Source organism: Lolium perenne, chromosome 5 (assembly GCF_019359855.2).
Source record: "Lolium perenne isolate Kyuss_39 chromosome 5, Kyuss_2.0, whole genome shotgun sequence".
NCBI classification, from domain to species: domain Eukaryota; kingdom Viridiplantae; phylum Streptophyta; class Magnoliopsida; order Poales; family Poaceae; genus Lolium; species Lolium perenne.
In genome coordinates, this window is record NC_067248.2 from 580769 (window position 1) to 606268 (window position 25500).

At 48.8% G+C, this 25500-nt stretch overlaps 1 protein-coding gene and 1 pseudogene across 1 annotated transcript; one reads left to right on the forward strand and one right to left on the reverse strand.

Annotated features, from left to right (window-relative positions):
- Positions 1 to 18364: 18364 nt before the first annotated feature.
- On the forward strand, positions 18365 to 19914 carry LOC139831178 (uncharacterized; annotated as a pseudogene).
- Positions 19915 to 19924: 10 nt separating this feature from the next.
- LOC139831179 (uncharacterized) lies at positions 19925 to 21754 on the reverse strand. The gene is made up of 5 exons (XM_071820538.1): positions 21533 to 21754; positions 21261 to 21434; positions 21061 to 21171; positions 20806 to 20977; positions 19925 to 19942 (listed from the first exon to the last, which is right to left on the reverse strand). The coding sequence occupies exons 1-5, from the start codon at positions 21709 to 21711 to the stop codon at positions 19925 to 19927; spliced, it is 654 nt and encodes a 217-aa protein (XP_071676639.1). The 5' UTR covers positions 21712 to 21754.
- Between the last annotated feature and the right edge of the window lie 3746 nt (positions 21755 to 25500).

The window sequence follows — 25500 nt, forward strand, 5'->3', positions numbered from 1 at the left end:
TCCCAAATAATGATGATAAATGGTTGACTTGGGTCAACATGACTTCATGTATGATTGTTTGAGAAATTAAATCTTAAGAAGATTTCAATGAGAGAAAAGTATTTCTCAAACACTAGATGGAAACTATCATTTACATATGTAAGAAGAGGAAATTATCTTCCTCAAGCAACACAACCAATGCACCCTAATTGTAGTATGTGTGTGAATAGAATAATTGGTGTGAGTACAAGTAATGTTAGAATAGCCAATGAATTGTTGATGATGTTGAATCACCTCAATGGTAGTTGTTAACCTAGTTACAACTATGGGTTAAATCATATGAGAGGTTTTCCTCTCATTTAAATCTTGTTCTTAAGTAATTCAATATGAGGTAGTGACCATGGTCTATATAATCTCATATTGAGTTATTGGGTGACATTAAATCACTACCATGTTAGTATTAAATTGTATGAGGTATGGAACCTCATTTAAATCATTTTCTCAAATGATGAGTATGAAGAGGTTGACTTTGGTCAACCTAGGTCATATATTATTCATAAGAGAAATTAAATCTTAATAAGGTAATGAGAGGAAATTATTTCTCTAAGTAATTAAAAGTAACACCTAAGTTAGTATGAGAGGAAATTATTTGTCTTAAAATAAGAAAGGAACACATCCACCCACTAAATAGTAAGGTGTGATGCTAGTTTAAGTTGGGTACATCATGTGTGTGCTTAGTTTAGTATGTAAGTTTGGTATGATGATTGTGTACCCCGCATTCGTATTTTAGACGCTAGTACCGGAGACCATCAGGAAGAGGAGGACTTCTACAAAGAGGAAGGAGAAGAGAACTTGGACCCTCACTTCAACCAAGGCAAGCCAATACCAATGCAAGTTATAATGTTGCAAGCTGATATTATTGCAAATGCAAGCTAATATTCTTGCAAAGTGCAAAGCCCCCTTGGGGCAAGGCACCATGAATCTTACCTTTTCTTACATAAGCCTATCCCGAGTTTATACCCTACAAGTTTTTACTTGTTTTCTCAATAAGTTGCTTTTATAGTTAACTTTGGTCAAAGTAAAGAAGTTTACTAGAGTAGTAAAGTTAGCAAGCTATTTCCAATGCAAGCTAGATTGATGCAAACCATTTTGGTTGCAAGATAATACTCTTGCAAAGTGCAAAGCTCACTATGAGTCAGGCATTATCCTATTTATTTTATGCTTATGATCCTATTTCCCCGTTTTACTTTACAAGCTTTATTTACTTTTGTTTTATCAAAGTACTCTTTGATTCATGATTCACTTGGTTAGTATTGGATTAGTACAAGAGTATCAAAGTTAGCCTAGAAGCAAAGCAAAATACTTAGCACCCCTCATACATAGATGCTAGTGCTAAATTGAACGTGACTACTCCATTTGGGAACTTGGGAATTGAAATGACTTTGAAAACCTTGGAATGATGAGTCATTCTATTGAGAGATTTTGAAGGTGAATATGACTGGTGAATGACTTGGTGAATTTTACAAAAAAACACTGATGGTTGGGTTCGGATGCGATACCATTCCAATTTTACAAGTACCCCCACAATACCTGAATCTGGGTAGGGCTTAACCGGAAGTTTGTGTGTCTTAGTATGGGTTCCCTCTAAACAAGCGTCATCGGGGTTATGCCGAAAGCTGCCTCTACCACAATAGAAATGATATGATATGATGCGAAACGAGGTGAATGTCCGGCCCAAGCCCTGTGCAGTTCCCAGGCTGACTGTCTGTCTTCACTGGGAGGCCAAGCTCATGGGGAGGGGTGCCTATACTAGGATATGTAAAGGAAAGGTTATGATTGGTAGTTCGCGTACTGCGTACGATAAATCAGGGCCAGTTACCCCTGACGAGCTATTGCAATTGTTGTGGCACAAGTGTACAACCTCTGCAGAGTTAAACCTATTCGAATAGCCGCGTCCTCGGTTATGGACAGTTGGAAAGGCCATACTGTTCCGTCATCAGAACTTTTCGAAAACTATGAATGGTGAAGGGTGACTTGTGAATTTGAACTTGAAAGGTGACATTGACTTTGAATCACAACGGAGTTGTGGGAATGACACTAATGTTCCCACTTGAGTTAGTTAGCACAGGAAGAGTTGTTTACGAAAATGTTGGTGAACTAAAATTGGCTTTATGCAAAATAAACTAGAGCTTAGCACCCCTTACTAGAATTGTTAGCACTTACCTTAGTATTAGTTTGCGAGTACTTTAAAGTACTCACGGCTGTGTCCCTGGCTATTCAAATGGCCAGACTATGAAGAGGAGCAGAACTATCAAGATGACGGCAACCCGGATGTCCACGACAACTAGGAAATCTTCTGACGTCAGACGTTGGCCTGTGGACTAGAGAGTCCCTTCTATTTACGCTTCCGCTATGAAACTATGAACTTGGTGTATGTTGATCGATAGATCAACTATTTGTGTAACATGGATCATGTGATCTCTATTTGTAAGACGACTATGGTATGTAATGAATGATGACTTATGATATTCAACTGTTAAGTCTCGCAACAACAATATTCCTTGGATTGCGATGTATGGCATAACAGGCATCTGGACTTAAAAATCCGGGTGTTGACAATACATCCACCCATTATCAGGCATCCTCTGCTTTATTGAGAGACAAACAACAAATAATAGCATGAAATTAAATGCATCATATTTTTATTTTTCTACCGGGCAAAACGCGTGCATGAACCTACATCTCTACTAGGTGGGCTCCTAGCAGCCGCCGGATCCGTAGATTGAGTACGTTCTCCATGCTCTACCCCGGTCCGAGACAGAATTTCGGCAGCACCTCCCCGCTGCTCTCCCGATACATGTCTCGGCAAAAAGCCGAGATGATGTGCATCCGGAGAACAACGGGGAGGCGCTGCCAAAATCCTGTCTCGGACTAGAGCACAACATGGAAAACGTACCTAACTACGCATCCGATGACTGTCCCGTAAATGCTGCAAGTTTTACGGTTCAATATATTCTGACCACTAATGCATATTTATCCGCGTAACGCTTGCGGACGGGAAATGACACCTAGGTTACGCGACTTGACGGGGAAATTGAATCTAGTGACATAAAAAATGCGGAGATGGAGTCGGAGATTTTGCTCACCCTCGGCTATAGAGGAAGTAGTCGAACAACCGAGTGTCGAGGTCCGCGGCCGTACAGAAGCACGTCAAGATCCGGGGTCTATTTGCATTTCCATTTCAATAAAAAAAATCACATTATTAAAAAAGGTTCACATTTCCATGTCTATTTGCATCTCGAATAAAAAAAATCACATTATTAAAACAAATTCACATATTCTAAGCAGACATATCACTAATACATCTTGAATAATCCAGTTGCAACAATAATATCAGATAATATCACTAATACATCTCGCCCAATCAAACTGGACCTCGACTCGTGGGTTCTAAGCTGCGGGCGGTGAACACCCAAAGAGAAGGAACCATCACAGGAGCATAGCTCGGGTGAGAATCCTAAAGAAACTGCCAGGTATTGGAGAACCTGACGTCCAACGCAACCATATAGCGACGGACGTGCTCGTCCTCCTCCCTGACATAGCGACGTACCACCTCCTCGGGGGCCGGCTCCCTCTGCACCAATAGTGGCCCATGCGACCGCCACCAAAGAAGCTTCGGGTCGCCGACGGGACCCCGATTCCTCACCAAGCTGCGCGCCACGGAAGGTAGCACCTCCCAGTGCCAGCCCGGCGGAAACAGATCATCGCCGCCGAGTCGAAGACGATGATGCGGGATGGGCATCGTCGCCGAGAAACGATGATGATTATTCATATTCCATTCATTTCTTTCTATTTCAATTCGATTTCAATTATATCTACAACAATTAGTTAATAGAAATGCAAAAAAATAAGGAGGGGGCGGCGACGGGGCCTATTTCCATTTCAACAAAAACAAATTCACATTATCTTCATTTTCATTTTCTCTATTTCTATTTTCATTTCTATTTACTCTATTTCCATTTTCTCTATTTTCATTTTCATTTTTCCTATTTCTCTATTTTCATTTACACAGTAACTAAATTGAATTAAAAAAAAGGGAAAAAATCTTACGGAGGGTGGCCGATGACGGGGTAGGGAGGGGCGGCCGACAAGAAGACGGGGTGGGCCGGGTGGGACAGAGGAGGGCGCGGGGTGGGACGACCGGCGACGGGCGCGAGGTGAGGCAGAGGAGGGCGCGGGCCGGGGAGAGGACGGGGCGCGGCGCGGGGGCGGTAGCGGCGGCCGGCGACGGTGCAGAGATGGGCGGCGTGGGGAGGGGAGGGGCTGCGCGGCGGCGGGGCAGAGAGTGGCCGCCGACGGGGCAGAGAGTGGCGGCGTGAGGGAGGAATGGGCGCGTGAGGAGAAGGTCGCGTGGGCGCGGTCGGTTGAATCGATTCGGGAAGCTGTACCGACGGCTAGGCCATCGGCATAGAATTTTTTTTTTGCAAGTTTTTTCCATTAGCTTTTTTTAAAATATATAAAAATACTACAATATATTTAAATGGTATTTTGACTATAATATACTAAAATATATTAATATAGGTCCACATGATTTTTTTTGGGTGGATTCCTGCCTGCGGTGGTCGATTTCCAACGAAACCCTAATTCCATTGACCGTGCGGTCTACCCCTTTGACAACATCCCACCGGCGGTGCCCCGGTGGATGTATGCCTTCATTTGAGATTGGTTAGGTCATAGGGACATGTGGTGACAAGGATCAGCCCATATGCTCTCAAGGTTCCCTCCGGTTCACCCCACGACTGAGTTCCCCACTATACGTCCAGAATGCCTAAGTGTCGGAACCCCATGTGCGTGAAGCCGGACACACGCAGGGGTTCAGCATTGGATCCAACAACATCCCACCACACTTGTGTACACACCATGTGGACACACACAAGTTTTGGGGCCATTCCCACCCTACGGTGCTCGATTTCCAACGAAACCCTAACCCGTTGACCGCGCTTTGTACCCCTTTGACTAAATCCCACCGGCGGTGCCCCGGTGGATGTATGCCTTCATTTGAGCTTGGTTAGGTCATAGGGACATGTGGTGACAAGGATCAGCCCATATGCTCTCAAGGTTCCCTCCGGTTCACCCCACGACTGAGTTCCCCCCTATACGTCCAGAATGCCTAAGTGCCGGAACCCCATGTGCGTGAAGCCGAACACACGCGGGGGTTCAACATTGGATCCAACAACATCCCACCACACTTGTGTACACACCATGTGGACACACACAATTTTTGGGGCCATTCCCACCCTACGGTGCTCGATTTCCGACAAAACCCTAACCCGTTGACCGCGCGGTCTACCCCTTTGACTACATCCCACCGGCGGTGCCCCGGTGGACGTATGCCTTCATTTGAGCTTGGTTAGATCATAGGGACATGTGGTGACAAGGATCAGCCCATATGCTCTCAAGGTTCCCTCCGGTTCACCCCACGACTGAGTTCCCCCCTATACGTCCAGAATGCCTAAGTGCCGGAACCCCATGTGCGTGAAACCGGACACACGCGGGGGTTCAACATTGGATCCAACAACATCCCACCACACTTGTGTACACACCAGTGGACACACACAAGTTTTGGGGCCGTTCCCACCCTACGGTGCTCGATTTCCCAGTCCATTATTCAACCCTCGCATGGAGAAAGCTAGCGGGGTAGATCTGTGGGGGCCATGGCCACTAGTGGAAAACGGGGCAATAGGCCCGGTCCATTTGGGCCTTTAGACCCGGTTCCCGAACCGGGACCAACTAGGCGGGACTAAAGGGTACCCCCTTTAGTCCCGGTTCAAAGATAAACCGGGCCTAAAGGCCTAGACACGTGGTGCGGCCAGGGAGCTCGCGGTGGAAGGGCTTTGGTCCCGGTTCGTGGTACGAACCGGGCCTATGTTTCTCTGCCGCGGCAGAGAATTGCTATTTCTCTGCCGCGGCACAGATTTAGTCTGTACCAGCGTTTCTCTGCCGCGGCAGAGTTTCAGCAATGCATATATATATCATTCAAGAACCCACAAAAAATCGTCATGAATATATATAGACATCATCAACAGTACACGACATAGTCAACACAGTACACGTAATGCATGCATATTTACAATACAACATCTCCTGAACGAATATCCTCCGCCGTCACGATCTTCCGATAGTGCTCTCCACCTGGGGTAAGGACCTTGTTCCTGCCTCATACACTTTACGAAAAAATAGTTCGATCAAACTAATAATCAAGCATCGTATTGAAAGTAAATATCATATATAAAGTTTCACGGACATAGCTATATATATAGTACTACTTACAGGGTAATCTCTAAATGTAAGCTCCGGTTTCCATTCACCCGGAACAGTATTGATGAACCGTTTCCAAGCCCTGCCCGGCAAAAAATAATGAGTAAATGAGTAATTGATTAGTTGATGATATCTTCGAATTAGAGCAGATGAAGATGCCAATACGAAATTGATTGAAACTACCTCTGGAGGATGGCAGCCATGTCCGCCCATTCCGCATATTCTTTACGTTTCGAGTCCATGACGTTTACGACTCCAAGGTGAAGATCAATGATTAGGAGAATAAAGTGGAAACTGCACAAGCATAGCTCAATGATTACGAGAATAAAGTGGAAGGTGCACAAGCATAATGTATGTTATGTATAACACTCACTTGAAGTTGTAGGGAAAGAATATATCCTCTTTGTCTGCTTGCTTCTCTAAAAACATTACGATGTTGTCCTCTGTGTCCTTGGGGTACCGTCGAACCGTAACTTCATGAACTGTGTTTGGGTCTATGAACCCCAGCGGTAGGAGCTTGCCTCTTTTGTATTCCAGCTTCTTCATTCTGCATAATTAAATGTATAGCGTACACAAAGAATATAATGAGGATAATTGCTAGTGCAAATGAATGAGCTACAAACTTAATTACATAAATAAATCACTTACAGGCAGTAGCAACTGATGACAGCTTTGTCGAGGGCGTCTTGATTGAATAACTGAAACAGTTCTTCTAACTCAAGGTTTATCTCGTCTTCCCCCCGGAAGTAATGCTCATCTCTAAGATACACCGTGATGTAGCTTTCACATCTTCGACAGGCTTTCAGGTACCAGTCTTGCAACCTTTGCATCTGAGTCCCTAGACGTGCGAGCTCGCCAGGTTTGACGAGATCAGATCCGTATCTATACTTGTTTACCACTTGAGCCGTTGAATAGTAATCTTCGTACTCAACTGATGCTCCCTGAGCTCTAGCCGCCCGTTCGATCATCGATGCCGTCTCTGGATCATGATATGGCTCCACGATGAAGTGGGGTGCGGCCTGAATGTCCTGCTGTCCAAGCTGGGCGACTTTTTTTTGCTTCTTTGCTCGCTCTAGAGGACTGTCCAAGAGAGCGGTCATAATCAGCTCTCAGCTCAGGTCTCTTCATTCTCGTCTCGGCAAAGTGCTTCACTGTCTGCGGTGGAATAAACATCTTCTTCGGCGCAAGAAACGCCTTTTGCTCTTCAGTCTGCTCATGTGGTAACAACTCTGGAGTCTGTGCCCTCATTGGAGTTGATGATCTCTTCGGAGCTGTAGGAGGTGCCGCGGACCGCTTCCTCTTTTGCTTAGGTGGAAGCGGCGGAGTCTCCTGACGAGGAGGAGGAGGCGGCGGAGTATTTTCACGCGGAGGAGACTGGTCATGGATAGGGGAATCATCATCGCGCGAGAGGAGAATCATCACGCGGAGGAGACTGCACAGGTGGCGGAGGAGGCGGAGGTGGCCTGCTTGTTGGCTTCTCACCTGGAAACACAATGTTCTCCTTCCGCCATTGCACGGTGGTTCTACGGGCTTCTCCCAGTTCTTTGATTTCCCCATCTTCACCTGCAGGGTGCTCAAGCACCAACCCCTCATACTCTCTCAACACTTCATCCACCATCACAACAGCAAAGTTGTCTTGGACCGGACGGCAATGGTAAGACCTTGTAGGTAAGAGGATGCCGACCGCCGCCTTGAAGGATAGGTTGAAAACTTTAACATGCAGCTCACAAGGACGGCTCTCAGTGAGATCATCCACGGGGGTAGCGAGGAGGCTCGACCACCTGGTCATCATCATCATCATTATCCACCTGCCGAGAGGAAGCCACGCTGCTTTTCCGGTGTGGTTGAGATTGCAGCGGGCGAGGGCATTGAGCAGTGCAGATCTACAGCCTGCCCCGAGCCATCCGAGATGTAAGTACTTGGGTTACCATGGTTAATTGGGCTTGCATGGTGCTCATACCCTCCTCTAAGTTAGCCGGGCGGTCTGTTTCCCTTGCCTTCCTCCTCTCATGGCTTTTATCAGAAATCTCTTCCTTTCCGCAGGAAAGCCATACTTCCACGGAACGGAGCCTGCGTGCCTCGTGTTCGTCCGCCGTGTTCTTTGTTCCCAAGGGCGCGTGTCAGCTCATCGTTCTCTCTTTCGGGCTGGAACAACCCCGCCTCCACGTCCCTATGTGCTTTTTCCAGGGCATCAATGGGAACCTTCAGATGAGCTTTCTTATTGATGCACTTCCCTGTTTCTGGATCCAACGTTCCCCCAATCCCGTAGAACCACTCCTTGCACCGTTCGATCCAACCGTGTGTCCCTAATCTGATCCCTTTACTGGTCAGTTCCGCCTCAGCTGCCTGCCACTTAGGACGGTTAGCCCTGTATCCACCTGGACCCAGAATTTGGTGATATAGCTTCAACGCAGCATTTGCCTTATTTATTTCCGACCTTCTCTTAAATTCTTCTGACTCCGTGCTGTACTTCACGAATTCGTCCCAGTGATTTTTTACCTTCTCACTGTCCGGAGTCTTCTTTAACTTGATAAGGCGGCGCAATCTTTTCTTGTGGCTCTTGAATAGTTCGGCCATCTTCTTCTTGCCAAACTCGCGGAGGGCCTGCTCCATCTTGGCCTTTTCAGCGTCACCCCCCTCTTCGGGTACTATGTTGAAATGTGACATGAGCTTGTTCATAATGCTGTTTTTGGCTACATCATCGATATAAAGACCTTGAGCTTCTTCCTCTGCAGACAGCACTAGTCCCTTCGGCTTGTGCCATTCTCGAACGGTGATCGGGACGTGGTCCCTAACAAGCACTCCGCATTGAGCTATAAATGACTTTGCACCTTTCTCTGGAGCAATCGGTTTACCATCCTTCTCGATGTGGGTGATGTCGTGCCTAACACCGTCATCCAACTTTTTGGCCGGGCCTCGCTTCCTCGACTTTACAGAAGAAGTGCTCGATCCGGAGGGCTAAAAAAGAAATAGTTCATAGTCAGTACAATTTCATTAGTTAATGCATCTAGTCGATCAACAGCGCCTTAATTAATTTATATACCTCGGTGATAACTATAGTTCGGGAGCCATTATGATGATCTTGTTCCTCACCGGCGCCACTAGGATCTTCTTCCTCAATATTCTCCGCTCCCTCACCGGAGCCATTCTCCGCTCCCTCACCGGAGTCATTCCAATAAGTTGCGGTGACATCGTCACCGCCATCATCTGGAATAACGTCGTCATCACGATAATCCAGAGTACCGTTTGCTATGAGTTCCTCCATGAAATTTTCTTGAATTTCATCCCTGTCCATGCTTTCTACAACGACCTGCAAGCTATACATAGGAACCATCATATGATCAAATTAAGGATAATGCAGAAAACTGAAAATGGAGTTACATATGTGTAGTTCTTAACTAAGGATCGATAATATAGTGCTGAAAGCAGATACTGCAGTTACATGCATACATAGATCGGGTTCATGTTTACTTAACCCTAATACATATCAATCACTACTACAACCACTCAACCGCGCAGACCGGGTCCTAGAGGGCGCCGACCGGGTCCTGAGCCGCGCTGGGTGTGCCCCCAAAGCCACGGAACAACAACGGGAGCATAGCTAACATGAGATCCCCGCATAACGCTCCATCCGGTCCTATACATGTTGTCTAACGCGTACATGTAACGGCGAACGTGCTGGTCCTCCGCTTCAATGCGCTGAGCTACCTCCTCCGGCGGGGCTGGCTCCCTCTGAAACGACCGTGGCCCATAAGACCTCCACCAAAGAATATCCGGGTCGACAACGGGACCCGGATTCCGCACCAAGGTGCGCGACCCGGAAGCTAAGACCTCCCAGTGCCACCCCGGCGGAGCCCAGTCCCAGACCTCCCCCATCTGCTCCATCTCCTCTAGAAGAGTCAGACCACGGCGCGGCGGCTGTCGCGGCATCGTAGCTACGAAAACAAATCATATATGTATACTGATATAAATAAAAAACATGATATTGTGCTAAATAAAAAACTTCACTACTTTTGTACTAACGCCGCGTTCCACGACCCCGGATCGATCGATCCGGATCGGGGGTCGGGAACAACAGCGGGAGCGGTAGAGGGAATTGAACGACCGTATTTTGGGGGCGCCGGCACTACCGGCATCGCCACGGACTCGGCGCTCCTCCTCTCGCTATTCTCTCTATTTCACGACCCTAACTCTATGTCACGGCGGCGCCACCACGGACTCGGCACCGCCAGGGGCGCCGGCAGGGGCACCGCCACGGACTCGGCACCGGCAGGGGCTCCGGCAGGGGCACAGCCACGGACTCGGCACCGGCAGGGGTGCCGACACTACCGGCGCGCGCGGAAGAGGTTGTCCGCGCGGGGGGTGGCGTCGACACAAATTGTAACTTTTTTTCTAACTATACTAATTTAAATCTAACTAAATATTTCTAACTTTTCTAACTAAACTAACTAATCTAACAATCTAACAATCTAACAAAACTAACAAAACTAACTAATCTAATAATCTCACAAAAAAAAAAAAAAAAGAAGAACTTGCCGGCCGCCGGTCGGTCGGCCGGAGGAGGGAGAGGGAGAGGGGAGCACCAACCTGCGGAGCGCGGTGGCGGGCGGCGGCGGAGGGCGATGAGCGCGGTGGAGGAGGCGATGTCGTCCGCGGCGGCGGCGGGCGGCGCATGCGCGGGCGCCGTACGCGCGTGCGGAGAGGGCCGGGATGGAGGGGCGGCGGCGGAGGCGGCGGTGGACGACGGCGTCGGCAGCGACAGCGCGGCGGCGGCGGCGGCGGCGTGGGCGTGGGCGCGCGGCGGAGCAGCCTGGCGGCGTGCGGCGGAGCAGCCTGGCGGCGTGCGTCTGTCAGTCGGCCGTCTCCGCGGGATTGATCCCCGCGGAGACGAAGCGGTTCCACTTATACCAAACCCCCTTTGGACCCGGTTTGTATTATAAACCGGGACCAAAGGCCCCCCTTTGGACCCGGTTTGTAATACAAACCGGGACAAAAGGCCATTTTTGCTGCGTTTTCGCTGCGCGCGCAAAAAAGGCCTTTAGTCCCGGTTTGTAATACAAACCGGGTCCAAAGGCCACTTTTTTAAAAAAATTTCATTCCCGCCTTATTTCAAATGAAAAAAAGCCACCGCACTGCCACCGCCATGTACTGGCCACCACCACCGCCACACGTGTCCCTTCCCCGTGCCACGTGTCGCCGCCGCTTCCACGTGCCTCGCCCCGCCGTCACCGCCATGTACGGGCCACCGCCGTGTACTGCCCACCACCGCCACCGCCGTGTACTGGCCACCGTCGCCACCGCCGTGTACTGGCCACCACCGCCACCGCCTGGCCACCACCGTCACCGCCTGGCCACCACCGTCACCGCCTGGCCACCACCGTCACCGCCATGTACGGGCCACCACCGCCACCGCCATGTACTGGCCACCACCGCCACCGCCACAGGTGTCCCTTCCCCGTGCCACGTGTCGCCGCCGCCACCGCCTGGCCACCACCGTCACCGCCATGTACGGGCCACCGCCGCCGCTTCCACGTGCCTCGCCCCGCCGCCACCGCCGTGCGACGTGTAGATCCCGCTTCCACGTGCCACGCCCCGCCGCTTCCCCGCGCCACCTGTCGCCGCCGCTTCCACGTGACACGCCCCGCCGCTTCCCCGCGCCACCTGTCGCCAAACTTGCCGCGTCGCTGTGCTATAAAGCGTCGCGTGCGCGCGGAACCACACGTCGCCATCGCCTCCGTTCATTCGTCGCCGGGATGCCGCCGCGCCGTCGCGGCTCGTCCGGCTTCCGTGGCGTCCGAGCATGGCCGAACGGTAGGTTCTACGCCGAGATGCGTGCCGGTGGCTTCCGGCTCACCGTCGGCACGTACAACACCCCGGAGCTGGCGGCGCGCGCTTACGACGCGGCCGCATGGCGATTTCGGCGGCCACGGTGCGACATGAACTTCCCAGACGTCGAATCGCTAGAGGAGGCGGAGTTCCTCGCGCCGACGCCGTGCCTCGTCGACGACGAGGACCGTCGCCGCCACCGCCAGGTGCAGCGCCGGATCGCAATCGCCGAGCACGACGAGGAGTTGATGCGCCAGTGGAGGGCGCAGTTCCCCAACGACGTCGACAACACCGCTGCGTTCTTCGCTGACCTCCGGGCACAACGCAGGTCCAACAGGCGCCATCGTCGGGCCGTCGCCGTGTTCGAGCTCGATAACCCGAATACAACTTGGGCCGACAACGACCCTCGGTGGGACGACATTTGGACCGAGACAACCTCCGACGACGAGTAGATCGACTAGACTAGTTGTTTATCTATTTTATTGTATTTTCAATAAAGTCGTTGTGGCAGACGCTGATGATGAGAAAAGTTTCCCGCCAGATTACATGTGGAATTAAAGTACAGAACTCAACTGAAAATTAATTAAGATACATGGCCAGATAGTACTCGTGCCTAGCCCTATAGTACTCGTGCCTAGCTCAACTGAAAATTAATTAAGATACATGGCCAGATTCGACTGTTCGAGTCATTCAGTCATTCTCGTGCCTAGCCCTATAGTACTCGCCACTGTAGTCGTCGTAGTCGCCGTCATCATCGTCGCTGGCATCGGGGTCGCGGTAGTCAAACCTCGGCGGGAGAGCACGTGTGGGCTGGGACTGAGGGTAGCGCAGGCGGGGGCCACGGTGGGCCATGACGCCCTGGAGAGTTCGGTCGCGCCACCACAGCCAACGGCCGGCCTCGTTGAAGTTCGAAGGAGGCGGGCCGCCATCCTCGTGCCTGGCGAGCGCCCTCTCACGCCGATTGATGAAGAAGCTCTCCCAAGTCGGGCTGTAGTCGGGATGCCACTGGGGATTCCTCCGCTGCTCTGGCGTGAGCTCGAAGTAGTAGTGGTTCGTGATGGCCATCTCGCGCGCCACACCTAGAGGGACAGGAGGGACCGGTACCCCTCCGACGCTCAGCAACCAGCCGGTAGGGACGCGGTAGCCCGGCGGGCAGGGGTAGTTCGACGCGCAAAGCGCCTCCGCCTCCCGGAGGGTTAGAGATACGATGGAAGCCATGTGACCTGGTGATGAGGTTTGCAGATATGAGTCTAGATGTGATATGTAAATGGAGGCCAAGCCAACATATATATAGTGAAAAAATGGCGGGAGGACGGAGGCGGGAAGCAGTGGAAAGCGCGGGAAGAAAAATAGGCGGGAACGCAGTGGCGCCAAAAACTGTCGGTGGGATAAGGACGTGTGGGTAACCTTTAGTCCCGGCTGGTGGGTACAACCGGGACTAAAGATCCTTTTTTGTGTCATCTAACAAAACTGTCGGTGGGATAAGGACGTGTGGGTAACCTTTAGTCCCGGCTGGTGGGTACAACCGGGACTAAAGATGTCGGCAGGATAAGAACGCATGGGTGGACGCACTGCTTGATGAGATAAAGCATGTAGCGCACGACGCCCTGTCGAAGGAACAAGACAAAGTAGAAGAGGTGCCGTGCCTATAAAAGGAGCATCGAACAGTGTTGGGGAAAGGGTTGGGAAATCTCCCGTGGCGCATCTCCACTTTTAATATCTTACATACAGTTACATGATTACACAAAAATAAATGGGAAATTGATTGCCATGTTGAGATACTCATTTGTGCCATGAACATTCTTCAATTAACTTGATGATGGAGCATCTTCATCATTTAATTAATCTTCTTCGGCCGTAACCATGGAGCATCTTCATCATTTAACTTGATGCTTGGATCAATGTTCACTCTGAAGGGTGGAATTTCATCAAACTGATTATAATCTTCTGACATGTCTGTCTTGTCCTCCACTCCCACGATGTTTCTTTTTCCAGAAAGAACTATGTGGCGCTTTGGCTCATCGTTTGATGTATTTGTTTCCTTATGTTTCCTTTTTCTTGGTTTGGTAGACATATCCTTCACATAGAAAACCTGGGCCACATCCTTGGCTAGGACGAATGGTTCGTCTCTATACCCAAGATTGTTGAGATCCACTGTTGTCATTCCATACAACTTGTCTACCTGAACCCCGCCTCCTGTTTTGTTGACCCATTTGCACCTAAACAAAGGGACCTTAAAAGAAGGTCCATAGTCAAGTTCCCATATATCCTCTATGTAACCATAATATGTGTCATTTGGGCCTTCATTCATTATTGCATCAAACCGGACACCACTGTTTTGGTTGGTGCTCTTTTTATCTTGGGCGATCGTGTAAAATGTATTCCCATTTATCTCGTACCCTTGGAAAGTCACTACAGTCGAAGATGGTGTCTGGGCCAGCAAGTACAACTGATCTTCAATATGTTTGTTATTCAGGAGATGTTTTTGCAACCAACCGCCGAAAGTCGACATGTGTTCACGTCTAATCCAATCGTTCGACTGCCCCGGGTTCTGGGAGCGTAGAAAGTTCTTGTGGTCACCGATATACGGAGCCACCAAGGTGGAACTTTGTAGAACTGTGTAGTGTGCTTGAGTCAAAGAAATCCCGTCCCTACATATCATTGATTTCCTTCCTAGCGTGCCTTTTCCACTTAGTCTCCCTTCATGCCGCGATTCAGGAACACCAATCGGCTTAAGGTCAGGAATAAAATCAACACAGAATTCAATGACCTCCTCTGTTCCATAGCCCTTGGAGATGCTTCCTTCTGGCCTAGCACGGTTATGAACATATTTCTTCAAGACTCCCATGAACCTCTCGAAGGGGAACATATTGTGTAGAAACACAGGACCGAGAATGGAAATCTCATCGACCAGGTGAACGAGGAGATGTGTCATAATATTGAAGAAGGATGGTGGGAACACCAGCTCAAAACTAACGAGACATTGGACCACATCATTCTGCAACCTCGGTAGAATTTCTGGATTTATTACCTTCTGAGAAATTGCATTGAGGAATGCACATAGCTTCACAATGGGCAGTCGAACATTTTCCGGTAGAAGCCCCCTCAATGCAATCGGAAGCAACTGTGTCATTATCACGTGACAGTCATGAGACTTCAAGTTCTGGAATGTTTTCTTCTCCATATTTATTATTCCCTTTATATTGGAGGAGAAGCCGACGGGACCTTGATATCGCTAAGACATTCAAAAAATATTTCCTTCTCTGCTTTTGTAAGAGAGTAGCTGGATAAATGTAGTCCTTAAACGGTCTCTTGCAGCTTTTTGGGGTCTTTCGAACGTTGCTTTGGTCCTCCCGTGCTTCGGTGTATCTTTTGTCTTCCCGTACACACCCAAAAAGCCTAGCAGGTTCACGCAAAGATTCTTCGTCACGTGCATCACATCGATTGAAGAGCGGACCTCTAAGACTTCCCAATAGGGTAGATCCCAAAATATAGATTTCTTCTTCCACATGGGCGCGTGGCCGGCATCTTCATTCGGAACAGGACCGTCCGCCAGACCCTTTCCAAATATTACATCTAGATCCTTGACCATACCAAATATATCAACACCATCACGATGGGGAGGCTTCCTCCGGTGATCAGCCTCACTGTTGTAATGCTTGCCTTTCTTTCTTACGGGATGGGTAAGCCTAAGAAATCGACGATGCCCTGTACACGACCTTCGACCTTTTTCCAAATAATCACCTTCGAGCTCATGTAAACAGTGTGTGCATGCATTGTATCCCTTGTTTGACTGTCCCGAAATGTTACCAAGAGCAGGCCAGTCATTGATGGTTACGAAAAGCATCGCTCTTAGGTCAAATTCCTCCTGCTTGTGCTCGTCCCACACACGTACACACTGCTAGGGACCACAGCTGTAGAAGTTCTTCGACTAATGGCTTCGGTACACATCAATGTCGTTCCCGGGTTGCTTCGGGCCTTGTATGAGCACTGGCATCATAATGAACTTCCGCTTCATGCACAACCAAGGAGGAAGGTTATATATACAAAGAGTCACAGGCCAGGTGCTATGGCTGCAGCTCTGCTCTCCAAAAGGATTCATGCCATCTGTACTGAGACCAAACCGTAAGTTCCTTGCATCCTGTGCAAAGTTTGGGAACTCTCTATCGATTTTTCTCCATTGGGAGCCATCAGCAGGTGCCTCAACATCACGTCTTTCTTACGGTCTTCTTTGTGCCATCGCAACAACCTAGCATGCTCTTTATTTCTGAACAAGCGTTTCAGCCGTGGTATTATAGGAGCATACCACATAACCTTGGCAGGAACCCTCTTCCTGGGGCGCTTGCCCTCAACATCACCAGGGTCATCTCGTCTGATCTTATACCGCAATGCAGTGCACACCGGACATGCATCCAAATTCTCGTACTCATCGCGGTAGAGGATGCAGTCATTAATGCATGCATGTATCTTTTGCACATCTAATCCTAGAGGGCAGACAATCTTCTTCGCTTCGTACGTACTGGCGGGCAATTCGTTACCCCTTGGAAGCTTCCTCTTAATTATTGTCAGCAACTTTCCAAATCCTGAGTCAGTGACACCGTTCTCTGCCTTCCATTGCAATAATTCCAGTGTGCTGCCTAGCTTTTTATGGCCATCTTCGCAAGTTGGGTATAACAATTTGTTGTGATCTTCTATCATCTTGTCGAAGGCCAACCTTTCCTTTTCAGTTTCACATTCTCTCCTTGCATCAGCAATGGCCCGGCCAAGATCATCATCAGCAGGCTCATCTGGTGCCTCTTGATCTTCTACTTCATTGTCTTCATTGCCTTCTGCAGATCATCGTATTCAGGAAATTGGGATAACCGTCATCATCCTCTTCCTCTTCGTCATTGTCTTCCATCATAACCCCTCTTTCTCCGTGCTTGGTCCAACAATAGTAATGGGCATGAAACCGGATCGCAGAAGGTGGCTGTGAATGAGACTCGAGTGAGCGTAATTTACGGTATTCTTGCAGTCCACACATGGACAATACATGAAGCCACCATGTTTGTTTGCCTCCGCCACGGCCATAAAATTATCCAGGCCCGCAGTGAACTCGTCAAACCATCGGTCAATGTACATCCATTGCCGATTCATCTGCATGATATAATTAAGCTGATCAAACCATTACAGAACATCACGATGTATATATACACATGCATTTTATCAATTGCAGATGAAAAGGATAAAGTTGTTAACCTCGATGAAGAAGAAAAAAGCAAGTTAAGTGTGGCTTGATTTGTGTAAACTCAAGTGGCAAATCCTCTTAAGCATTTCATCGAACACCTCTTGTGCATGTGAAGAAGAGAGGAAAGCAATACACCCCTCTTGTGAAGATAGTGAAAAAATGGCTAAGTGTGGCTCACACTTGGGCAGGGGCAAGGTTATATAGCCAGAGGGGGGCCTTTGGACCTGGTTTGTCATACAAACCGGGACTAAAGGGTTCCCCACGACTGACACGGCCTGCCGCGCCCTGCGGTGGACCCTTTAGTCCCGGTTTGTATGACAAACCGGGTCCAAAGGCCGCTACAGGACAGGCGCCAGCGGGTGGGGTCGTCCTGGGCAGAAACGAACCGGGTCCAATGGGGGTATTGGACCCGGTTTGGTTCAGCAGTGGGACATTTGCTTGGGACCAAAGGCCTCTTCTCCACTAGTGGGCGTGTAGAGTTTTGCGGCAAAGGGTTTGCCGAAACCCCTGGACACTACAATTGGTGAACAAAAAATAACCACATTAAAATAATTGAGAGTAAAAAATAGATGGGTATAAATAATTGAGAGTAAAAATAGATGGGCAAAAAAAAACTGGGCCGTCGGCATAGGAAAAAGGGGAGAAAAAAAGCTATGCCGACGGCCTAGCCGTCGGCACAGATTTAACGGCGTCGCCGCGCCGTCACCGCGGGAACCCGAGGGCCCACGTCTAACAGGCTGTGCCGACAGCCAGATGGGTGCCGACGGTGGCTGTCGGCACAGGTCCGCCTGTGCCGACGGCATACATGTCCCGACGGCCTTTTTCCTAGCCGGCCAGGGATGGGCCCTGTGCCGACGGCCCCAACATTTAGCCGTCGGCACAGCAGCGTTCCTGTAGTGAAAGTACGTGGAAGGATATATATAGCCGAGAGTGGAGATTGCACTTGTTGCCGAAGTCTCGTGCATGCGGACTGCTGCTGCCGAAGGCCTTTGCGAAGGGCTTGCTCTTGCTTGAATGCACAAGGGCCTTTGCGAAGATGACGACGGCGACGCTGGCTTTGCCCTGCACGAGCCTGAAGATGACGACGGCCACGCTGGCTTTGCTCTGCACGAGCCTGAAGATGACGACGGCGACGCTGCGTTTGATCTCTCAACGACCCTCCGTTGGAGCATGGCAATTAACGGTATTACTTCTTCTCTTGTGCATGCATGTACTGTGCTATCTCTTCCTCTCAATCGTTTCTCATATCATTGCTTCTTATTTTGACAGGATTTGATTTGAACTTGCCGCTAGATGAATTTGGTGCAGTCGATTTCGATTATGTACAAAACCTCGCTGGTAATTTCTTCTCCGTTTGTTCTTTTAATTTTTTGATTATTTTTAATGTAAGCCGTGGCTAACAAGTGATTCCTTTTTTTTTCTTTTACTGGAACATGCATGCTGCTCCCATTGAAGCAGACCATCGAAGAAAAGAAATGACAGAAGACGTTAGAAAACAAGTTTATCAAGCATTGTTGGCTACAAGCAAGAATGCGAAACTAGGCAAGAAGGATACAAGAATTGTTGCTGGCCAATTTGGACTGCACATTCGGTCAGTTCAGCGCCTATGGAAGCGAGGTAAACACTAACTTGCTGAAAACATTCCGGTTGTGGTTGCAAGTAAAAAGAAGGGTAGATGTGGCCGCAAGGTAGTCCCTCTTGATTTGGAACAACTGCGCAACATTCCTCTCAAGCAAAGAATGACCATAGAAGATGTGTCTAGCAAACTTGGTATGAGCAAAGCTAGGATACAAAGGTATTTGAAAAAAGGTTTGCTTAGGCGTCACTCTAGTAGCATCAAACCATACCTCACAGATGCTAACAAGAAGACTAGGTTGAAGTGGTGTGTTGACATGATTGAGCAGGGTTTGGTTGATGATCCAAGATTTAAGGATTTTTTTGACTTTGTGCTCATTGATGAAAAATGGTTCTACCTCTCTCAAAAATCTGAGAAATATTATTTGCTACCCGAGGAAGATGAACCACATCGAACTTGTAAAAACAAGAATTACATCCCTAGGCTCATGTTCTTGTGTGTTGTTGCTCGGCCAAGGTTTAGGAATGGAGGGTGTGTTTTTGATGGAAAAATAGGTTGTTTTCCACTTATCGCTTATGAACACGCTGTTAGAAGGAGTCAAAATCGTCTTCGTGGAGAACTAGTAATCAAGCCAATTACTTCAATCACAAGAGAGGTGATTAGAGATTTCATGGTAAACAAAGTGCTGCCTGCCATTCGAGCCGAATGGCCAAGAGAAGATGTCAACAAGCCAATTTTCATACAACAAGACAATGCACCTTCCCATTTAAAATTGGATGATCCGATTTTTTGTGAGGCCGCTAAGCAAGAAGGGTTTGACATTCGCCTCATTTGTCAACCACCCAATTCTCCGGATTTTAACATTCTAGACTTGGGGTTTTTTCGAGCTATTCAAGCTATTCAATACAAGAAGGATGCAAAAACAATAAACGATCTAGGTCCAGCAGTCCAGCAGGTAATTGATCAATTGTTTCATACAACAAGATAATGCACTTGTTTCATTGTTTCTTGAACAACTAATTGATTGATTTCTTCAACACATTTTTGTAGGCATTCCTAGAGTACTCTCCATGGAAAGCAAACAAGATTTTTGTAACACTTCAAAGTGTTTTGAAGGAAGCCATGAAGATTAAAGGATGCAACAAGTTGAAGATTCCTCACACTAGTGGAAAACAGGCCTTTTGATCCGGGTGGTTAGGGCCTTTTGTCGCGGGCGGCCAGCCGCGACAAGCAAGGCGCGATAAAAGGGAGGCCTTTTATCCCGGGTCACTTACGACCCGCGACATAAGGTCCACCACGTGGCAGCCGCCTGGCGCGCAGGGCACAGGCCCTTTTGTCGCGGGCGGTATTACCACCCGCGACAAAAGGCCCTCTACGTGGCGCGCGCACAACGCTTCTGCTTTAGGGTTTGAGGGGTGCAGCACCCCTCCCCCCCGCCACCGACCGCCTGTTATTTCATTTTTTTCGTCCGAAAATAAAAGTTGCATATATTTGTACGCTACTAGAAGTTGTACACATTCATTCATTATATATATATATAGATCGATCAAACAAATATTGGAAGCAGAAGTCGATTCCCCTTACACATATTCGTAGGTTCCCTACATATATACATGGAGCTCACGATCGACAAACGGTACTAACGACCGTCTATTTGGAGGTAGAACAACTATTTGGACTAAACAAGCCTTTGTTGTTTATTACTTCTCTAACCAAAAGTCCCGCCAGTTCCTCCGCGATTCCTAGTGCGTGTTCCTTTGGTTGGAGTCTGTCCCGCATGAAGTCGACCTATATACGAAAATGAGATGAGTATGACTATATCAGTCTTGATAACGAAATATTGATGATAATAAATAAAGTTGTGAATGTTATTGCTTACGTCGAATTTATTTTTGTTCTGCTTCTCAGTGGTTAACATGCGAATGGACTCGCAAACGTAGTATCCACATAGATTCGTCCCTTGTGGCTGCTGGGGGCACGGTACAGGATTAAATGTTAGCTTCTTTGCAAAGGTAATCTCCTTATGAACATTCTTCAAAGCTTGCCAAGCCCTGCCAGGCAAAAGAATGATTGAATGAGTGGATAATTAATTGATATCTCACGAAAGATAAAGCGCGGCGATGAAGGAAATTACACTTGGAGCAACTTCTGCAAGTCCTGGAACCCGTCCAGGCCTCTACTCAGTGGGTCTTTTACTTCAACTATTCCCTTATCAGGTTGAATGTCTAGTAGAATCCAGTGGAAGCTGCACATGTTATGCATATACGTCAGGAATTACACTTAACATCGAGTAAGAAAAATTGAATGTGCATAAAAGATCATTAAGACTTTCACTCGTAGTTGTAAGGAAACAATATTGAATCACAGAAATATTGCTGCCCCAAAAACCTTAGTAGGTTTCCCCCCGTTTCTTCGCGTTTATGCTTCACCGTTTCAACATGTATTTTATCTGGGTCAACAAACCCAACATTGATAATATTATTACTTTTGCACTCACTGATCTTCAGTCTGCAAAAGAGAACCCATAAGATATAATGAGTACATATATGCAATGAAAACGAACATGAACTGAATGAAAATGAACTTATATGTAGTTAACAACTTACAAGCAATAGCAACTCATGAGAGATTTGTCGAGGGCTTCTAGATTGAATAACTGCCAGAGTTCATTCATCTCAATATGGATCTCCTCCTTTCGGTAGTAATATTCCCATGGTATACTCGCCACGATGTACATTTTTTTCTCCTTGCATGCATCAAGGTACCACTGATGCAAATTCCGCATATGTGTTGGCAGTTTATGCAGCTGCTCTCTGCTGACCAAGTCGGCCCCGTAGACAAATTTAGGAGCTATATCAGCAGTGGGTATGTCAGCATCTGCTGCAAGCAGCAATTCCTCCACGGAAACTTTACAGGCAGCCGCTAGGGTTGCAGCTTCTTCCATATCGATACCACCATAATGTTCCTGGTACAGCTTGGGAACATTAAGCACTTTGAGTGCTGGGATCGATTGTTTGGGCTGAGCACCGAGGAGGGGAACTTCCTTTCTCTTTTTGCCTTTTGTCGTTTGCTTGGCCTTGAGGGGTGCACTTGTTGAACTTGACCTTTTCTTATCTGCACTTCTAGCTGATGATTTGCTCGTGCCAGCAATGTCCTTCTCCTTCCTTTTCATCCTTCTTTTGGTCAATTACCTTCGCAAGAGTGCGTGTATAGTTATCCTTCTTCTCGTGTAACTCATACTGCGATGGTGTGTTCAGAAAACTAGTAGCATATTCTATTTGCTTCTCTGTGTATGGCTCTGGCGCTGGAGGTTTTGGCTTATGGAAATGATCATAGTTGTGTTTCGCAACAGCGGCCGCATTTTCCTCGACAGTAAGATCCCAAGGACGGGGGGGAGGAACCTTTGGTACTTTTGGGAGGGGCGACCTCTTGCGGACAGGACTCTTGAAACGCTTCCGGCTGGGTGCATTCCGAGTCTTAGTGGGCGGAGGCGGCGGCGCTGGAGATGGAGATGGACTACCGATGTCGTGGTCGACGTCGTACCCACGGGGTGATGGTGGCGACATGTGATCAGTAGGAGGAGGTGATGGTGGCCTGCGATCACCTGGAGGAGGTGATGGTGACCTGCTGGGACGACCGGTACTAGGTGCTACCCAGCCTGGCAGCCTGATGTTCTTCTTTTCCCGTATAATGATTTCTCCCAGGCACCTCTCTGAGTGTAAGCCCCCCATCACCTCCAGGGATATCGAGCTCCAATGTCTCCCACGACGGGACAACTGAATCCACCCCGACACGAGCATAGCCAGCTGGAATCGGATTGCCATGCCATGTTGCCGGCTCACCTTCAGGTCCAAATGCCGGTAAGACATAGCCGACCGCCACCTTAACAGAAACCTTCCTGAACACCTCATGGAGATCACAAGGTGTTTGCTCCTTGATTCCATCCAAGGGGTCGCCAGGACCGGCATCTATCATCATCCGTGTAGGAGGGGCCTCCGAGTCGGCCACGCTGCTGTCTCGTCGCTGAGATATTTCAGCGGTATTATCTGGCGGGCGCTGTCCTTTTAGTTCATTTATCTCCCGCTGCTGCTGCTGAAGCTCCCGCTGCTGCTGGTCAAGTCGGCGTTGGAACTCGGCCATCCGGTCATTCTGCACCTCCAGCTGGCGTTGTTTAGCTCTCGCTCGGCTTCTATAAGTCTCCGCGTCGGCCGGAAACCCAAGCGACCACGGAACACTAGGGCCGAAGCCTCTTGTTCGTCCTCCCTTCTCAGGATTACCGAGGACAAGCGTCAGCAAGTCTTTCTCTCTATCGGGAGCAAACTTTAGTTTTCCCGCCTTTATATCTGTCGTCACTTCAATCCATTTTTGCCTGGGTACCCTAACCCTGGTGTCACTTTCAACAATGTTCCCTGTCTTCATGTCATACTCACAGCCATGCGCGAGGAACCAATTTCGAGCCCTTGTGTCCCATCCTTCTCGCGTGGGTTCTGGAGTGATCCCGTTCAGCTCCATCTCAGCCTCTTGTGCATCCCACTTAGGCATGGCTCTTTCGTAGCCCCCTCGCCCCGTATGATGGTGATATTTCTTCTCGCTTGCATTCTTCTTGTTTTTCGTTGACAGGTTCACAGCCTCCTCTGATTCTTTGTACCTCACAAATTCTTCCCAGTTATGCTCCTGCTTCGCTAGGTAGTTCTCGAATAATGGAGGCTTCTTGTCTTTCTTATAATTTTTCCATAACCGGTTCTTATACGCCCGGAAAAGTTCCCCCATCTTCTTAAGAGCCCATTTCTTCACTAGCGCTCGCTGCTTAGCATTCTCAGACTCCGATCCCAAATCTGGCAAAGTGAAATGTGCCATGAGGTCTCTGAAAAGTGTGTCTTTGTACCTATCGGCAACCTGATTTTCGGACACATTCTTCGTCTTGTTCCATTCTCTGACAGTGATCGGGATACGATCTCTAACCACAACTCCGCACTAATTTTTGAACTTCACTCCGACATTCTCGGGTACCACCGGTTGGCCTTCCGGTGATATAGCTTCAATTGTGAAGTGGTCTTTCTTGGTCAACTTCTTTGCCGGGCCTCGTTTCTCTATCTTATCTTCGGAGGCCTAAGAGAATACATATAGAATTGCATTAATGCCTCTATACTAATGCCTCAATACATATGTACATATAGAATTCCATTAATACCTCGTCACCGGAGCCGTCGTCGGCTTCTCCGTCACCGGAGCCGTCGGCTTCTCCGTCACCGGCTCCGTCGGCTTCTCCATCACCGGAGCCGTCGGCTTCTCCATGACCGGAGCCGTCGGCTTGTCCATCACCGGAGCCGCGGGCTTCTCCATCACCGGAGTCGGCTCGGTCGGCTTCTGTACCATCGCGGATTATGTCCGCGAATATGTCTTCCTGTTCCAAGTCCCGTTCGAATTGATCCATTGTTTCTGCAAAAGAATTAAATCGATAAGTAAATGTTCAAACACAAACCAAACCCTAACCCTAATCAAACACAAACCAAACCCTAACCCTAATCGGCGACACGTGTTTGCGAGAGGGAGAGGGGTGTCGGCGACGCGTGTTTGCGAGAGGGAGAGGGTCTCGGCGGCGCGTGTTTGCGAGAGGGAGAGGGGTGTCGGCGCGTGTTTGCGAGATGGAGAGTGCGCGTGTTTGCGAGAGGGAGAGGGCGTCGGCGGCGCGTGTTTGCGAGAGGGAGAGGGGTGTCGGCGCGTGTTTGCGAGAGGGAGAGGGCGCGTGTTTGCGAGAGGGAGAGTGCGCGTGTTTGCGAGAGGGAGAGGGTGTCGGCGGCGCGTGTTTGCGAGGGGGGAGAGGGGTGTCGGCGCGTGTTTGCGAGCGGGAGAGGGCGCGTGTTTGCGAGAGGGGGAGGGTGTCGGCGACGGGTTTTTGCGAGGGGGGAGGGAGTCGACGTCAGTTGTTTGCGAGAGGGGTCTCGGCGGGTGTTTGGGCGAGGGTGTGTTTGCGAGAGGGTGTCGCGGTTACAACAAAATTTAAACTACAAATTTGAACTAACTAATTACATTTAACAAAAATAAACTAACTAATTACAACAAAATACTTACAAAATTTAAACTACAAATTTGAACTAACTAATTACAACAAAATACTTACAAAATTTAAACTACAAATTTGAACTAACTAATTACAACAAAAATAAACTAACTAATTACAACAAAATACTTACAAAAATAAACTAACTAATTACATACTAAAATGTCTATATACAACAAAATTTAAACTAACTAATTACTACTAATTATCTAACTAATTACTACTAATTACTACTTACAAATATACTAATTATCTAACTAAGAAAAAAAAAATTAAAAAAAAAGAGGGCCGGCCGGGGGCGCCGGCGCCTGCGCACATGGCGGCTTGTACCTGCGGAGGGGGCGCGGCGGCGGGGCCGGCACGGGCACAGGGCGGCGGCGGGGGCGCGCGGTAGAGGAGATCGGCCGGCGCGCGCGCGGCACGGCGGCGCGCGCGGCAGAGGAAATCGCGCGCGCAGAGGGAGCTCGAGGAGGCGCGCGACGGTGGCGACGGCGCGGCAGAGGAGATCGACGG

Bases quoted from the DNA above. Each gene is read 5' to 3' on its own strand.
- LOC139831179 (XM_071820538.1), bottom strand. From the start codon at position 21,711: ATGCGGAATTTGCATCAGTGGTACCTTGATGCATGCAAGGAGAAAAAA. The intron at 21,435-21,532 runs GTAAGTTGTTAA...TCTCTTTTGCAG, and splicing joins CTCATGAGTTGCTATTGCTT to ACTGAAGATCAGTGAGTGCA. The intron at 21,172-21,260 runs GTGAAAGTCTTA...TAACATGTGCAG, and splicing joins TTGTTTCCTTACAACTACGA to CTTCCACTGGATTCTACTAG.